This window comes from Limanda limanda, chromosome 21 (genome assembly GCF_963576545.1).
Source record: "Limanda limanda chromosome 21, fLimLim1.1, whole genome shotgun sequence".
In the NCBI taxonomy this organism is placed as follows: Eukaryota; Metazoa; Chordata; class Actinopteri; order Pleuronectiformes; family Pleuronectidae; genus Limanda; species Limanda limanda.
The window spans coordinates 7,791,255-7,809,790 of NC_083656.1; the positions used below are offsets into that span (position 1 = coordinate 7,791,255).

At 44.2% G+C, this 18,536-nt stretch overlaps 1 protein-coding gene across 1 annotated transcript; it reads right to left on the reverse strand.

The window, feature by feature from the left end:
- Positions 1-7,620: 7,620 nt before the first annotated feature.
- Positions 7,621-17,481, reverse strand: med1 (mediator complex subunit 1). Its single transcript, XM_061095295.1, has 16 exons — positions 17,359-17,481; positions 16,205-16,311; positions 15,470-15,548; positions 15,179-15,233; positions 14,750-14,882; positions 14,608-14,636; positions 14,416-14,487; positions 14,125-14,199; positions 13,739-13,899; positions 13,517-13,628; positions 13,287-13,411; positions 13,062-13,189; positions 12,649-12,850; positions 12,406-12,501; positions 12,210-12,315; positions 7,621-12,121 (listed from the first exon to the last, which is right to left on the reverse strand). Exons 1-16 carry the CDS (start codon positions 17,477-17,479, stop codon positions 8,263-8,265), a joined length of 5,460 nt encoding a protein of 1,819 aa, XP_060951278.1. The 5' UTR covers positions 17,480-17,481; the 3' UTR covers positions 7,621-8,262.
- Between the last annotated feature and the right edge of the window lie 1,055 nt (positions 17,482-18,536).

Consider the following 18,536-nt stretch of genomic DNA (forward strand, 5'->3'; position numbering starts at 1 on the left):
TACTCGTGCTTGTCGTCTTTGCCAACTTTGTTTCCCATCTCTTTTCAATGTTGAAAAGGAGCCGCCCCAGACCAGGTGGTCCAGTGAGGCAGCAGACGTCAGGTGCCTCACTGGACCACTTTTTCTTTTCAGAAGGTTTGGTTTTCCTTTGGTTGTGGTTTATCTGGATTTCAGAAGGGATCCATGTGGGTACTTTTTGGCCATGATTCAGCACAGATCCTTATTAACAGTGACAATAGAGGAATACAGTGGCTACCTAAGGATGGCGGGATAAAGATTAATAAAGGGATTGTACTGACACACCCAAAGAGAGAAGCTTCTGTAGTCTTTAAAGGGAATTGGGTGGGGTTGGTGAAGGAGCACTGCACCAATTAGACTAAAAGTTACATGAAGTCCTTTGAGGGTCCAGTGAGCTGCATCAAATCTGCTAAATTGCCCGAAGTGCCTCATCTTGGCTGTTCCTCATCTCTTATTGAGAAAAGCAGCTCGAGGCTACATTAGCTGCTTGAAGCACAACGCACCTGAATCCCTGACCAGAAAGTTGCATTGTGGGTAATGTGGGCACAAGGGTTTAACCAAGAAGAAGTCTGTCAGCCCTGTGCCAGATACGATCAATGTTCCAACCAACCAAGCCACGACAAAACCGCAATGGCTGACGTGACTTCAGTGAGTAACTCTGTTCGCTTCCTTATCAACATTCGTAGTTGTTCACCTCTGTTTCAATTGTGTTTCCCTTGTGTGGCTTTCGCAGATGTGTGGGGATTTTTGCATTCTTGTTTTTCGAAAACAAGCAGATGAAGAAACCTTCGTCATCAATCTAAAAACACGTCAGCTGCAAATAGCATGTTTAAAATAAACAGTGGAAGACGCTGAGTGTGTAACACCATCTTCTTCCTCCTCTTCTGATGATGATGGAATCCAATCAAATGTGCGAGTCACCCCAGGGACCCACATCTATACCCTTCTTTTGTTAATGACGTGTGCAGATCAATGTGTTGCTGTAGAAAAATCTTTAAATCTCGCTGGTCCTCCGTACAAAAGCCATTACCCTGTGAATTTGCCGATCAGGTGTTGTCAAATTGATGAAGATGTTATCTCAATTTGCTTGCGTTTGGTCGAACACAGTAATAAAGCAATTAGGACGACGACCATGTGCTCTGTAGTAAAATTGACTTTACTTAAAGTGCTGGTTTAATGTTCCTCTGTCTTGGATATTGTGGTTCAGTGAGTTGTCAAGTGTGCCGTGTTTAAGAACGACTAAAAGTCTGAATGTTAGACAACACGGTACAATTTTTCTGTTGTCTCATGAGGACAAAAAAGCTTCCAGTCACTCATCCTTTCTCGAGGCTGCATGTGAGCGCACTAGGTGAAAAGAAAGTGTGTTATTTTAAAGATCCTTTGTCACCAAAACGAGAAAAGCTTAATTGAAACTCTTTGATGGAATGAACAGCCGCAGATCCCGGCTCTATCTGGGTCAAACGTGAACCTACTCAGTCCTGATAGGAGACAAATCTCTTTCATGATGTAACAAGCAAACGTTTGCTCATGTGCGAAACAGCCTTGTTTTTGTACAGCGAGGTTTTCAGGGTGTCAGAAAAATAAAAAGAGGGGGAGAGAAATGAGACTGAAGAACGAGAAAGCTTAAAAGCAAACACTTTGTCCTGAACTACTGAAATCCCAACATACAAATATATCTTTTTTTTTTACGGCCTCCACAGAAAGAGGTGTGAGACAGTATCTCAAACAGTAATACCTGTGCACCAGTATTGGTATGAGACGCCAGAGAATGTGGCATGTTCCTGCAGTTGAAACTCATAACACCCTGCGCGCCCAAAGGAATTGGAGTGTTATATTTAGAACAACAGACACTGTTCAGGTATCTGACTGCCACATAAATAAAGATTCAGTCTTGTGTCTTTTGTGTTATGATGAGGAAGTAAATACAGAGACGAGGCGAAGCAAACAAGACCAGGCTTTAACCTGGTTAGAGCAAAATAAAACGACTTTAACGTGATAACAGCCGGGAATGAAATTGTCTGACTCTAACTTGATTATATGGAAATGATTCGTGCTGCCTCACACGCTAACGTGGAGCGGTACAGGTCAACCAGATCCAACTAGCCATTTACTAACGATACTAACAATAAATTGACATTTTGTTAAGAGCTTTTATTTTCCACATTTTGTGAATTACACGTTGAATTTTCTAAATATATTTAATTGAGTCAAAGCGTAAGAACTAAAAGTGCACCTTTAATGTTCATTATCTCAGAAAATGAGTGGAAAGGACAGTTTTGCAGAATTTGTACTTCCATTTAGTCTGTGCTCTACATTTCGAAGGAAAATATAGTTTTTTATCTAATGTAGTTAAAGTTCTTGCCGATTTTGACACAAACGGGACCGAGAGCCAGATTCAGTTGCAGAGCCAGAATCGCAATAATTTGCTAACCAAACGTGAGAGCTATATTTAGCACCAGAAGCATATCGACTGTGTCAAGTGACGTCTGTTCACAGAATGTGCACCTGAATAGACACCAGGCTCAAATTAAAACTATTACATCCAAACAAAAACATGTCTCTCCATCTTTTCCTCCTTTTGTTTGGTCCATGTAGCTTGTTGTGGTCATACCCTCATTTTGGAGTCAATGCTATGGAATAAATGCATTTACAAGAGGTGACTGTATGTGTACATGTGTGGGCACGTCATAGGAAAATGGCATCAGTTCATACTAAACAAGGCTAGCACTGAGAGAAAAGTGACTACATCCACAGTTACAAGGACTCTCTTATTTTGAACAAAAACTACAGTTGCAATATGAAAGGATTTAACTCTCTATTTCACACAGTGGAAATTGGTGTAGGAACAATTGGGGGGAGCTATCCTGTAAAATAACTAAGATGTAATAAAATAGATGTCATCCCGTAAAGAAAAATAAAGCCTTCATAAAACCAGGATGGAGCAGCAATCTCACAGAAGCCCACACCCATATACACGTCAGAAGAAAGAGGCAGAAGAAATACAGTGACGAATTTTCAGAGAGAGACAATGGTAAAAAGAGGGATTATCGGCAGCAGCGAATGTTTGTGTGTGTTTTTGTGTGTGAGAGAGAGAGAGAGAGAGAGAGAGAGAGAGAGAGAGAGAGAGAGAGAGAGAGAGAGAGAGAGAGGGAGTAGATGGAGATGGAGAGGAATGGGCAGGTGGCCAGAATGACATTGGGCTTTGTGCTCAACAAACCAAAAGGAGTTGGCTCTGTCATTCGCTGACACACACCCCACAGGGTTTATAGGAACAATAGATTCCCATTTCTTTAAATACGAGCTACAGCCAGCCTCACAGACGTATCGCTATGCAGAAGAACAGCTACTGGCAGGAGAAACCAGCAGAGGACACGGGCCAAATGACCCACTCTGGCACAAACACAGCACGCAATTACCTTTGGTTAAGATAGAGCGATGCAGTGGAAGGAAACGCTGAGATAATACATATATAGAGAGTCTCTTGTGAGTGGAAAAGACATGGAATAGTGCTGAAAAACAATGTTCTTCTTAGAAATTGGTGATGAAATACTAAATCATCAAACATAAGATGATAAGGACGAGTCCTTCATGGCTCATGCTGTTATCACAAGAGTCCAGTGTTAACCTGAGCTGCTCTCTCTCTCGCCATTCATCCTCATCATGTACCTTATCACCTTATCAACTCAAAAAGCCACTGCGCTATAAAACCAGACAGATTTATCAGTTACTGGGGACATATATACACCAACCAAGCAACCAACCAATCAACCAAATATTCAACCAACCAACCAACCAGTCAGGAAACCAACCAAACAATGAACCAAATGTCATCCTACTTTATATGTATCTTTACATTTAACACATTGTATAAAAGCAACTGTGATAGCTCAAAGAAATGAAATGGAGCTCTCCATGGTGCTGAAACTTGCTCCACAAGGCACAAAAAAGCAAAAAGCAGATCATTTAACATTTATAATATCACATCACCAGCCATGCGTGTCAGAGGCCATTCATATTACATGTGTGGGCTCAATTTTCCATTTTGGAAAACCACAGTTTTGCTGATGTTTTGCAAGTGATTGGCTTTATATGGACTGACTGTTCTTCAGCTCACCTCGTAAATCCATCAGCTCCATACACTAGGGATTTTACCTGAGAGCAGCATTCTTATGAAACATAAGACCACATGATCATAAACTTCCCACAAAGGAAGTAAGGTCATGAAAGAAGAACCAAGGTTCTGCTTTTTTTTATTCTGACAATTATATAAAACTGTGACAGGTGAATCAACAGATTTGTCACGGTTCAGTTGCTGGAATTGGTAAATCAGAAAGTGAGGTAATAAATTATTTCAGCCTGTTCAGATGTAGTTGCTGTTTCTTGTCAGAATTTGTCTTCAGTAACCGATTTACATGTCCGCGCACACACAAAAACACAAATTACTATCACTGTGACTCCACTGCATTTCCATAACTGTCGAGCAAAACCAAAAGAACTGTAATTTAATTGAAAACTCCACTTGCTCCCACAACAGCTTCTGAGTGACGATAAAAAATGTTCACGTTTGAAGCTGCTGCTCTTCTCCAGAGAACCTAAGCTTGGGTTCGTCTCTGGCTCTCACGCAGTAATAAGATCCTTTCTTAAGGATGCAGCTAAAGGCTGAAAATACATGTGAACTCCTGCCTACTTCCTTTGGCTTTATTTTCACCCCCTCTCCTCCCCCCCCCCTCTCCCTCCTGTGCCTCAAGAAGCTGTGTGTGTGTGTGTGCAGCTCTAAACTTAACTAACTGGCAAACAACTGCCCCCCCTACCTTCTCTTCTGCTTGCTTATATACAGGATAAGCTGCGAGGTTAGTTTCCTGTTATGCAGCTCTTCAACAGTCATGAACTGCTGCCCCTCCTTCTGTGCTGAAGGGGAGACGGCCTCTCTCTGAACTCAACTCGCCAACTGCATCTTTTTGTATCAAATGCCTAAAATTAGATAAACGTGGACCTCCCAATAACACAGAACAGAATGGATGCACCTCAGCACAATGGCAGCTAACTTATTTCTTAAGCCCTGAAAACAAACCTGTAGAGGTAAACTGGAGGGGAAAATACAGAGAGAGGCCGCCAAGGATAAAGCTGAGATAGTAGAAGAAGAAAGATGGCAAGTGAAAGGACAAAAGGGGGAATTTGCAGTTAGGACAAGAAGATGGAATTGAAACTTAAATCGAATCTTCCAGTAATTCAAGTTTAGAGCAAAAAGAATAACTTCTGCTGCTGCAGAAAAGTTTATCCCGGAGAAAAATAACAAGTGAAACAAATGAGAACCGAAATTGGATAGCCCTGGACAGCGTTTAAAGTTGGCCGATATTCCAGCTCCACAAAAGTGAAGCCAAAGTTTCTCCGACGCCCCCTGGTGGCTGTCTGCGCTACAGCTCATAAACACGGTTTCCTCCATGTTAGCGAACGGTGGTCATCCACAGTACATACATCTTAAGATAACAGTGTAAACCTCATGATGGCACAAGTATGAAAAGCCAAGAGATCATTAAAGTCGTTGGGATTCATCAAAGATGTTGTAGTTGTTGAGATATTTCAGACAAACACAACCATCCATAGAACTGCACTGCTATCATTAATGTCAAGGCCAATCTAAATCAAAAGAAAGATGTAAATATATAAAGAAAGTCAGGTGGAGACTTCTCCTGGGATGAAGTTTAAAAAGATCAGGGCTTGAAATTATTTTTGTGTTGAGCAACATCCAAATAAGTGACTGGACTTAAAAATAGAGGGAATCGTGAAAAAACAGTTTTTAAAGCAGCATTTGTGTCAGCAGATGTGAGACGGCTCGGTAACATCACAGAGCCGCCCTGTCTCTGGGTTGGGTGTGAGAGGCGATGAAAGAGTACGCACAGGATGAAAGGATGACAAAATAAAAAAAGGGACATGATGGTGGATATTCCAAGTAGCGCCGTCGAGTGAAAAGCCGGGTGGAGAGTCTGAGAGGCTGGGTGGAGAATAGAGAAATTAGCTGTGGCGGAGAAGCGCACAGATCAGCAGTTTGAAAAGGTTGACAGGGAATAGAGAGTCGAGGAGCTGGAGAGGGGGAAAACGAGGAGGAGAGCTCAGGCGTTCTTTTATTTCGCTGCCACTTGACAAATCAGTTGAAAAGGCCGAGCAGAGATTAACGGGGCTGATTGTAATGAAGTAGTGGGCTGAGTGTGGAAACAGGAGTCCAAACAATTAAGGCGTAAAGGTCACGAAAACAAAAGGGTTAAATCAAAACGGGGGAAAAAAAAATTTGGTAAAAACTTTTCATAAAGCTCGGAGAATTAATGTGCAGGCTAAGCTTCAGTTGGATGACATTCAAACAACCTCCTGCAGTGTAGTTGTAGAATTGTGCTGATGGTGACACTTTTCAGGGCGATTTCGCACATATACATTACAGAGGGTTAGACGACCTCCCCTCGGGGCCGCTGCCACGGCAGCTCGGCACAGTGACCGTAATGGGGACCACGCGTCAGTCAATGATATACCATTTCAGCTGAGTGCCACATTTCTCCAGAAGCAATGGACTCTATAATGAGGGATTTACTGTATTTAGATTTTTCATAAACAATACTTGAATCACGAGCAGTTTTGCTGATGCTCCTGTGAAAAGAAGGAGGCGATGGTTCAAAAGATCAGCTGACTGCAGGAGGTTTGGAGGCACATTTGTGACATAAAGGTGGACAAAGGTTAGAGCAGCTTTCCTTTTTCTGTCTGTGCAGCAATATGTGGTACCGACTTCCTCCTGGTTGCTCATAATCAGAGACATAAATGGCCAATTAGACCTAATCCAAACAATAGATAAGACGTTATTTTAAAAAATCTTTAAGAAATCAGTGTTATTTAATGTGGTAACTCCTCCTGAACACTTTATCTGTCCATCATATCTGTATTAGTTCATTTCTGATCTTTTTAGATGCTCTGCCTCATGTTTTCACAGTAAGTTAGTGGGACGTTATTTAGCTGCTGTTTGGTCAGAGCAACTGAATTAAAATTTTGCATCTGAGGTCGTTTAAATATCTCATGTATCAACGTGCAGCCTATCACACCTCTGACAAATTCTGCTGAGCTACTATTCAACCTAATGAGTCACGTACGTCACGGTTTCTGTACCTGGTGTTTACTTACTGAAAAACAACGTCCACCCTGTTTGATGGTGACAGTCTTGATGGTACACTGAACCATTCAAATTATCAATTCATTTATATTCTTACACCCTCCTATGATTCGTTTGTTACACCTTCGCCTGATTGCATCATGAATTCAAAAATCTACATCTGCAATACCTTTGAATAAAGTTAATAAGGTGAATAAACTTTTAACCTCAGATTAATATCTCTGAGAGTAACTCATTACAAAGCCCCACGTGGAAACAGGGATTGAGCCGCTTGATACACTGCTGCCATCTAGTGGAAGTATTCCACACACTTTTCTGGACCTCTCTTCATACAACAGATAGGAAGTGAAAAATCCGAAGAAATTCAATTTATCATGTTCATGTTTAGAGGAGACACTTTCTCCTCGGACCGATCACTGGTCCTGCCCGAAAAATGAAGCGCAGAAATTAAATGTTTAACTTTTTCCAGAGGGGAAATGTTTATTTCAAGCTTCCAAAAAACTTCTACAGTTAAAAAATTACCAGCATTTGTCTTTTGCATCATTTCCATTTTTCTCTCACCTTCTTTACCTACAATTATTTATACATCAGTGATTTAAAATGTATCAAAATCTAAAAATTCTCCAACGTATCTGAAAAATCAAGGCAACTGAACACTGCAACTTTCTTCCTTTACAATACTTTTTTTTCTTTTTCAACAGACAAACTTATTTTGACAACATTCAGTATTCTGGTATGAATTACAACAAAGTATGAACAGTGATGGATAAAATAACATGAACAAAGTAACATTTAGTGATGTTATAGAAAACAAAATGTAAATTTCTCCAAAAATACACCTTTAAAAATGAAGCTTAAGGGGGTTGGTATCATATGGTGGATTTGAATGTTAACATCAATCACCGATAGTCCAATAGTAAAATATGAGATTAAAATAGAGATGTAACGGCTCAGTGTGAAGCCACAGTATTCTGATATCCAGATCCAGCGTGTAGGTCGAGTTAAATAAATAGCAGTTTAATTTGTATTTAAAAGGCATGAGTTGAAATGTGAGAGGAAGAGTTTCAAAATAAAAAGAGCATCTATAAGTAAAACTAAAGGTTGCCAGTCAGGGCTGAGTCCATGAGGTCATCATCTTCATTTCTCATATACATCGGACTGGGCCGGGACTGACGCTCGGAACCCAACATAGACAGAGATGAATCTGAAGCCGAGATGGGTGACCGAGACCAACTGTCTGGTTTTATCGGATGCGCGATTGTCCCCATGGACATCGATGACTTCTTTTTCTCCTTGTCCCTGTCCCGCTCACGGTCTCTGTCCCTCTCCCGTTCCCTCTCCTTCATCTTCTTCTTCTCCTTCTTGTGTTTCTTGTGCTTCTCCCCCGAGCTCAGCGAGATGGAGCTCATGTAGTCCTGGGGCGGAAGCGGGCGCATGGTCTGGTCGTCGTCCGAGCTGGGGCTGTTGTGGTGGGACTTCTCGGCCACCGAGCTGCTGCCCGACTCGCTCTCGCTGTCGTGGTTGAGCGGCGTGTATCCTGGCGAGCGGCTGTGGCTCGGGGAGGAGCGGTCATGTTTGGGGGTGGAGCCACTGAAGAGGGGGGACGCCTTCAGGCTGGATATTTGGGGACGCATCGAGTCACCAGATCCCTCTCCTGATTTCTGAAGAGTCCCTTTGGCTTTGATGCTCGGTGAGCCACCATCAGGTTTGCTTATGATAATTTTGGCCAGACTGGTCGTGCCCAACCCTCCTGCTTTTGGATCCATCATCTTTTTATCTCCACTATTCCCCCCGGTAACAGACACTTTTGCTTTTGCTTCTTTATCAGACTTTTCACGTTTGTACTCCCCGCTTTGGGAGGAGGAAGCGTGCTTGGAAGGACCCATGTTTGAAGGTCCGCTGCTGGGAACATTCCCAGGACCACCACCAGGGGCAGATCCCGAACCAGTTCCCCCTGCCGGTGGCCCGACCTCACACCCATCCTCCCCCACTCCTCCTCCACCTACGCTCTTCAGTTTGTCTATGACTGCCGTGAGAGAGGGTTTCTTGTTTCGGCTGGGAGACTTTCCTTTGGCGTTGGGGTTATTTGCGTTGTTCTGACCAGCCCCGCCACCGCTTCCACCTCCACCTCCTCCTCCTCCTCCACCACTGCCTCCACTTCCCCCTCCTGCACCACCTCCCCCTCCACCTCCACCTCCCCCACTACCATACTGAGCCTGGGGGCCTCCCGAGAATGCCATGGAGCCAGATGAAGAGGAGCTGGAGGATGAGGAGGACGATAAGCCACCAGAGGAGCCCCCACCCATGGGCTTCTGGGAGCTCATGCCTCCACCTGAAGACGACTTGGACCCTCCAGAACTGCCTCCTCCTGAGCCCATAGGAGATTTAGCCTTGGAGGAGGGAGGTGTTCCTGGAACCTGAGACTGTTGCATTTTCATAGGGGAGGACATTTTGTCACCAGAGCCGCGGGAGTGCGAAGGGGAGATGTTGGGCTTTATGTTGGGATTCATAAGAGATCCAGAAGGCTTGCCCCCTTGCGGTTTAACTTTACTACCACTTCCAACTCCACCTCCACTACCTCCAGGTCCGGAGAGCCCATGTTTAGTGATTGGGGAGGATCCTGGTTTGCCAGCGCCCAACCCTTGGGAGGACCCTTTAGACTGGGGGGGCCCACCTCCACCGCCTACTCCACCACTCCCTGGCTTGGAGCTGTTACCTTGGGTCATGGAGCCTTCCTTGGACTTAATCTTCCCAGAGGAAGAGGAGTGAGAATGATGGCTTTTGCCGCTGCTGGTTCCACTTGCCCCCCCGGTGCTGCTTGTGGCTGAGCTGCTGGAGGTGTATCCACTATGGGATGAAGTCTTCCCCCCAGTGATGGTCCCTTTTGGGATCTGAATTGTGATTTTGAGAGTTGAAGGTGCGGCACCACCGGGAGGAGTTTGAGACCGACCTGAACTACCGGGGGACTTGGAGCCTCCTCCACCTATGCTTCCACCAGAGCCGGAGCCACCACTAGGGGGTGTGTATGGTCGCCCACCTGAGCTGTGAGAGGGCGACTTTCCATCAGGGTCAAGCTTTTTGCGTTTGGGAGGTTTCTCTTTGGACTTTCCCTCACTGGACGGCGTCCTGCTACGCTTGACCTGTTTTCCCTCTGTTGAACTGCTTCCCATTCCCATCCCAGAGCTGCTCCCTCCACTACCTCCATTCTCCTCCTTTGGACGCATAAGTCCCTGCTGCTGTTTAACTTTGGGTTCAGTAAAGTCACCACAAGCCGCTACTAGGCCCATTATGTGCGGACTCGGAGACCCTGTGCCATGTGTGTCTCCCAAATCCGGAGCTTGCCCCATAAGTGGTTTACCACCACCATTGTTACCTCCAAAAACCATTCCTATGTCAAAAGGTTCCTTCACTGAGGGCTCTGGGGTGCTCTGCCCATGTGGAGTGGGATTCTGAGGTGTTCCTGCTGGGGTGTTTTGCTGGCTGCTTCCGCCAAAACCTTTAACCAGGTCCATGTCTCCATCGGCGCTTGGAGAGCTGTCATCAAAGTAATTCTGGGGGAAGCCATGGCCAGAGGTCAAGAGGTCAGGGTTGAAGTCGGCAGCATCAGGGAAAAAGTTGGTGGAAGAGGAATCGCTGGTGGGAGTGGCCACAGTTGCAGCCGCCTCTGCAATCAGATCAGCAGCATCTGTGAAAGGATTCTCATTGCTGTTGGTATTGAAAATGTCTGCCGAGTCAAACACTGCGCTGCCCTGACCCGAACTGGAGGAGTCACGGATGGGTGTACCCAGGGGGCCTCCATCTTCCCCACCACTGCCCATGGGATGCTGCCCATGGCTGCCACCGCTGCTTTTCCCCGTCTGCTCAGGTAAATCCGACAAGATTTCTGTGATATCGGGTCCGATACTATCAGAGCTGGAGAGGCGGACCATTCGAGGCGGTGCAGTACCCGGTGGCTGCTGCTGCTGAGACTGGACATGAGACTGTGAATAAGGCATCCCGGGGCCAGGGGGCGGGGTTCCACATTGGCTTGGTGCCGGGGTGATGCTGTGGGGCGTGTCTAGACCATCACCTGTCAGGTTCACATCGAAAATGGAATTTTGAGAAGCGTCCACATCCATAGAAAGGAGCTCACGGTGGAAATCATCCTCGTGCGTGGCTGGATGGTTCGGTTGCATGGAAGATCCTTTCATACCTATACCACCACCTGCAGCAGCTCCAGGTAACATGCCCCCTTTCTCCATCGTCCGTGGGCGCTTTTTCTTCCCTTTTGTGGCGCTTCCTCCAGGACAGGTTCCACCCAGGCCATCGGTGCGTGGGGAGCCAGAGGAGGAGTTCTGCCTCTCTAATGGACTGGAAGCGTACAGTGCTGCAAAGTCTTGGGTGGGGTTGTCTTTCAGCAAGTTCATCAACATAGGATGATTCTTAGTATTGCTGGCAGGCGAGGATGTTTGTGGTGGGGTTTGATGAGGTTGTGGTGCATTCTGGGAGCTGGGACTAGAACCCACACTTCCAGTTGTTTGTAATAAACTTGTCAGGATGGGATTCTGGGTGACTTTGTTGTAGTCATCTGTATTAGCCTGGCCTTGCTGCTGTTGTTGTTGCTGCTGCTGCAACTGTTGCTGGCCCGCCACCCCTCCCTGGGCGAGGCACTCTCCTCCTTGGGCTTGCCTCTCTGTTCGGGACATCCCAAACAGAGAAATATTTGGACCTGCAAAATTGGGGCCCCCGGGGGGTCCTCCTGTTGGTGTGTTGCCACCTGTGAGTCCAGGCAGTCCCATCGGATTAGTTCCATCGCCTGCTGCCATATTGTAGGCTGGACTACTGGAGGGTGGTAGATTGTTCTTCACCATGATCTCCACTGTTTGTGCTATTAGCGAGAGGGCTGGAGTGTCTGCCTGGATGGTCTCTGCTTTCCTCCGAATGGCCCGCATGGTTACAGGGATGGACATGCATCTAGGGGAGGGAGGAAACCATTACATACATTTCTAGTGGAAAACCTAATGTCCACATTTATGAATTCAGGAGAAAATAACAATCTCACCTCTGGACCACCTTGGTGATGAATTCATCTGTGCAGATCAGGGCATCTGACAGTCCTTTATATAACTTGCAGGATACCTGTCTGGAGTCAATCACCTCCATCACCACTGGGGGTCAAGAGAGAACATTTTCACTTGGTCTTGAAGTGCTATCTAGATACACTGGATTACTGAAAGTTTGTAAGAGTGAGAGCTCACCACAGACTAATGATTCGTTGACTGGATGCTGGAAAGAGACGCTGAAACTCGAGTCAGTCAGAGGACATACTTCAAACTGCAGCAGGCCGGTACTATCTGGGGGGAACAACAGCAAGAGCACTAAATCAGCACAAATTACAGAGTAAATGCTGTTAATTAACCAAATACACGCTTGTACGCCTCCGCCACCCGGCCCTAATATATCACATTCACAGTAACATGAATGAGAAAGCAGATATTCACCTTCTTTGATGGAAGTCCTTTTCACACAACTGCCAATCAAGTTGTTATAGGTCGCCTGATGCCGGATTATATCCAACAGGAGTGGCACTTGTGCTGGGTGGCGGAAGGGGATCTTAGTCACCAGCACTCCTTGGAGAGAATGACCATCTTGCACCGGGGCGTCACCGTTCAGGTAGTAACAGTGCTGCTGATCTGGCAACACCTGTGAAAGAACAAAAAAAAAAGCCAGAGATAGCGTCACTCATGGACAGAAAACAGAAAAAAGGCAGTAAAGACAGCTTAAGAATTAATGGATTACATTAGTTAATAATGAAAATATCATTGTTTATTTTTAAATCACGATAAGTTCAAGACAGGGCAGGTTTATATTCCAATTGGTCACAAAATTATTAAGTGTTTGTGTGTCTGCTCACAGAATAGAAGTGCGTGTTGTGGGAAGGTGGTGGTGCGGAGCTGCCCTCCTCTAAGAGATGGCGCTGGCTCTGGACAATTAACTGGTACAGAGGTGAGAGGCTGGGAGGCGTCTCAAACACTGGGATTGCTGGGAAAAAATAGATGAAGGTCGCACTCTAAATCATTACAGTTCTTTCAAGGACACATTTAATGTAAATGAACACAGTTTTATGAAGTAAACTCACAAGTAGCATTCCCCATTCTCTGAATAAAGGAGAGTGAGAAAGGCATGGGGCAGTTCATCTTGAGGAAGAAACAAGCTGGTAGGTCCACGCAGTTGGAGTTGGTCACGGTGGAAAAGGAAGGTGTCCTGAAATTCACCAGAAATAAAATCGTCAGCTGTCAGACATTGAGATATTAAAATAACCCCACAATAATCCACAAATTCTCTGAAAAGTGAGCTACACTCTCGTACCCCTTGTTGTCCACTGGGTGGGATCCAGTGATGAGTGGAGCGATTGGGAGCTTGTAGATGGCGGAGGTGCCCTCAATTGTCACAGACACACCAACACCCAGAGAGCGCGGAACTGCAAAAAAAGCAAGAGGTCACACAAGGATGACTAGAATCCTTAAGCAAATGAAATGTCTAGTGGCTGGTACCGGAGACACTTACTGTCCACGTCCTCCAGGCACTTACCAATGTCTGTTAAGTTGAGCTGTGTGCCGGTTCCCTCTTCAAATATGTCATAAGGGGACACGTAACACTGAAGAGAAACAAGATGGCCACCACTCCTGGCCGTCAGCAAGCCCACGCTGCCGTGAAGAATCGTCTCCACTGCATTTGCATTGGTTGCTAACCTATTAAACACACATCATCAATTTAAATTAACCAACTACTGCCATGTAACTTTTGGTTAATATTACACAAGAATCAAACTTTGGGGATTTGTAAAATCCTTTAAAGCTTCCCTTAGCTTCATTAGCCTGTAGCATGACATCACACCTCCAGCATTTTTTAAATTCTGGTGGCTAAAATATCCTAAGGTTAATATAAAAGGTAAAAAAAAGCTTTTGTGAACTTACCTAAACATGTGCATCATCTTGGTGAGATCAAGCTCCAAAGACTGCAGTGCAATATACATCTTGGTTTTCAACTTACTGAAACACAATGAAACAATGAAAGATATTTAAACATAATTGTAACTGTATGGAAAACAATAATAGTCATAAAGACTTGTGGCATTTGTGTCTTATGAAATCTTTAATTGTGCCTTCTGGGATTCACTGTTTTTTTATTTCAGGAATTGATCAGTGCAACATCAAGTTTGTGAAAAAACAAAACAGCCTATGTCCATAACCTGGAATTTTACTTACTTGTCCCCAGGGAGCTTGTATAACTCGACCAGTCCCTTCAGATGTTTAGAAAACTCTTCAAAGTTTTTCTCCCTAATGAGAAAAAGGAGAAGAGGTGGTTTAGATATTTCTCACGCACACAAAAGCACACAATAAAGTTTGTGTTGCTCATCTTATGGGAGTGTACGGTGAAAGTGTGTGTTTTCTACTCACCTCAGATGTTGAATCAGCTCAGGACAACTCTGCAGCCAGCAAATAAAGAACAGATTGAAATACAATTTAGAGGACAGTGTCTTCACTAACAGTGCAAAAAATACAATTTGATTAAAGGAATGAAAGGTTTCAGTAAACTGACCGTGGGGTTTTCTCCCTGATGAGCCACCTTGACGTCCACTAGCTGACCGTTGGAGTCCAGTTGCACTTCCACATAAAACATGTCTGACGTGATGTAGCACTCTGTCCCTGATGGGCTGAGGTGAGAGCCCAGCCTGCACCGATGAGACAGAGAGTGGCAGAAAGAGAGACAGAAAGAAAACACTTATTCTCCTTGTGTGTTCATCTGTTTCACAACTAAATCAAAAAGGGGTTTATTGGCTTGGAAAGGCATGTAATAAACCCTTGCTGACAGAATCCACAAAGGATAATTACAAGAAATAACAACAACAACAACCTACAATGTTATGTGGGTGACCCACATAGCCATTCAGGAACATAATTCTCAGGTGAATTTAGAAAAGAAAATCCTCAACTGAACACCTTTCATCCTCAGGTATATAAAACTCACATGTTTTGTCGAGCAATGGATTCCAGGCGATCTGTCATGGAAGGCAGCGATGAGACTGAAAAACACAACAGAGAAGAAAAAGAAATTGTCAAATCACATTATATAACCATGTCATATAGCTGTTTCCAAATGTTCCCCCTGTCCCTAAACACAATCTGCCTTCATGCAGCACTGATGAAACTACCTTGATGTATTAGTTTGCTCTAAAACAGTTTCATTACAAGTGAAATTAAAGTTTAACAGCTGCCCAGCTCTATCTTGTGTTTCTGTCCGATACCTCAGCGGTCTCACCTTTCAGTGCTCGCTGTAGCGTCTCCAGACAGGTGAGCAGGAGCTGGTGACCGGTGGCGTTCATCGCACCGCGTTTCTCCTGGGACACAATGTGAGGAAAAGCAGTGGTTGAGAAAGAGGAAAAGTGCTTCATCAACAAGACTTGGTGTTCAGCTTTGTTTTTTCGATGTCTTACATGCAAGACCTTTAAATGTCACTACTATAGTTGCACTGGCCCAGGAGAGGTTATTTGAGTAAAGGTTATTTTTGCAATGCAATGATTAATTGCTATTAATGTATATTAAATTGGGAGATGGTGAGTCTCTCTCGTGGATACTGATCTAAGGATGGTTTGACTGGTTCCCTGACTGGCACTGCTTCATCATTATGGTTATTACATGTTTGTTCATCTCAAGGACTTCATAAATTGCTGACTCGAATGCCATGGCTCACTGAAAAAAGTAACTGCACTGATTCATTATTTTCAATGGAGAGAAAGTGTCCTCCCTCGTGAATGTTTGTCCCAATTATTTTTGTATTAGCGAGGCAATTGCAGTTCAATTCCTTAATGAGTAGATTCATCACTTTTGGCCCTGTGTAGGGTTCAATCAGACTAAACTTTAACATTAAGCCACACAAATGTTCGAATGAGAAGATTTGGGAGTGACCTGTTTGACTTTTTGTGTTAAAAAAATATGCAAGAAGTAAGTGGCCTGTTTAATGTAATTTTCTCTCAGATGATGACGTTTTTCTTACCATGGCCTGACGCACCACTTTGCAGGTTTCCTGCCACGGCCGCGAGGCATTGTGTTTGGCATGAAGCTTCTCGAGCAGAACAGCCATGCGACCCTGCTTCTCTTGTACTGGAAAAATATACACACCAAAAAAAAAACAGGTTAAAAAATGTAATTTTGTTCACATTTGCTGCACCGCATTTTTTTCAAGTACCCAATAATAAGTACAGTTCACATCAACGAACATTACAAGATACTTCAACTTAAATACGTGTCTTGAGTGAATAGATCATGTCATGATTATAACTTGAATTAAAAGTGGTTACGTTTCTTTTAAGCAAGGAGCTGTTATTATTAGAAATAGTCCTGGAAACAATCACATTTTAGTACTTATAACACGAACATTAGAGACATATCGCTCCAGATTTTTACACTTAAATGCATAAATAAAAACGTTTTAATTCTCCTTCATTTACATGTGTTTAGATAGATGTTTAAATGTCTTTGCATCTATACATTCAATCTCAAGGCTTGACTATGAGCTCATCATTCTCTACCTCATCAATGAGTAACACGAGATTATGGGATAATAAGTTTAAATAGTTTAAATAAAAACGTTTAATGACATCCCCAAGAATCACCACCTACGCGTCGGGTCAACAAGAAGCTAATGTTTTGCTATCACAACCTGTCAGAGACAGCTAGCTGCTAACACCAGGTAAGTGGGTCAGTTTCACTTTCTGGTTCAACACAACACGTTACAACAAGGCAGACGCGAGTCGTGCTAACATATTACTCCAGGTGACACATGTGTGTCATCTCACATAAGGGTTTCTACTTCTTCTTCTTTATAAACAGTCTATGGTTTCTACAAAGTTGATGTTAGCAAGCGGCTAACGTTAGCTGTTAGCTCGCCACTGAGTGCTAGCTGCTAACTTACCAAAAACTATTACTTTCCTCAGTGTCAACACAAAGTATGGCTTATGAGTTTCTCAGTTATCCACAAACGTGTTAACTAACATGTCGTAAAAAACACACACATGTGGAGAAATCATAAGTGGTAAACAGCAAGTTGATGGTTAGCAGTTAGCCACGGTTAGCTATCCGGATCGTTTCCGTTAGAATAACACAACTCAAGACAGGCGAGCAAGAACAAAACGCGGGTCGTCTTCTGACCTGTGCCCTCCTCGGTTTTGCTCCGATCTCCATGGGTCTGGTTCCCCCCAGGTTGGGCAGAGATTGGCAGTTCTCTCGCAGGGCTGCCGCTCTGCAGAGAGACACCAGGCACCGCCGCCATTGTCCCGGTTTTCCTTTCCCCTACTGAACCATCCGGGCTTCCGTAGCGAGTCGACTGGAGTACTTCCTGGTTGTAGTTTCTTCCCTAGATCACTCTGTAGTCCATGCTGCACACATGGATTTGAATTTAGCTTCATATTAATAACATATTTTGCGTATAAATACATGTTTGCTTCTTGTTTGTAGGTATTTAGAATAAAATGGCTCTGATTAATTCATTTATACATTGTTTATTTCACCTAATTTTCTTAATTATTCCTGTTCATTTATCCACATAATCAAAGGAGAAACTGAAAAAAAAACCACGTTTGTCTGTTTTTATTGCTTCAAACCCAGAACCCCAATCTTTTGATTAGACCCCCTAAGATAAAAGTCAATGGTGTGTTTCAGACTCCAGATGGCGTGCTATCACCAAGTAAGTGATTCATGATTTGCCAAGAGCTGCTCAACGCCAAAATCCAAAGAGAGGTTGAATTAATCGTGTTAATCGTCTCCCAAAAAAACAGAACAACGCGGCTCCTTAATGTGGTGATTCGCCTTTGCTGCCGTACACTGCTTTATCCCCACACATATGCAGCAGTCACATGAAGCAATAGGTAATTAAGCAGCAGATAAAGCCACACACACATGCACACACTCACATGCACATGTACACACACCTGAGCCTATTGTACAGCTGAGCCTGGAGCAATGAGTGCTCTCAAGGGAGGATTTTCCCACCAACCATTATGACCTGCAGAGGAGAGGGAGCAGGAGTGTGCATGAAAACATGTGCATTTATGCATATGCAAAAAATACTGTCTATTTGTGAGTGTGCACAAGAGCCACACTTACACACACACACACACACACACACACACACACACACACACACACACACACACACACACACACACACACACATGAGATAGCTATAGACAGCAGTAGAGATGGAGAGGGACCGGATTGGCATCGGCTGAGACAGTAGGCAGACCCACAGATAGACATGAGAAAAGAGGGGAGGTGCCGCTATGTAATTGATGTGCCCACCAGGAGCTTTAGCTGGCTGCCTGGCATGG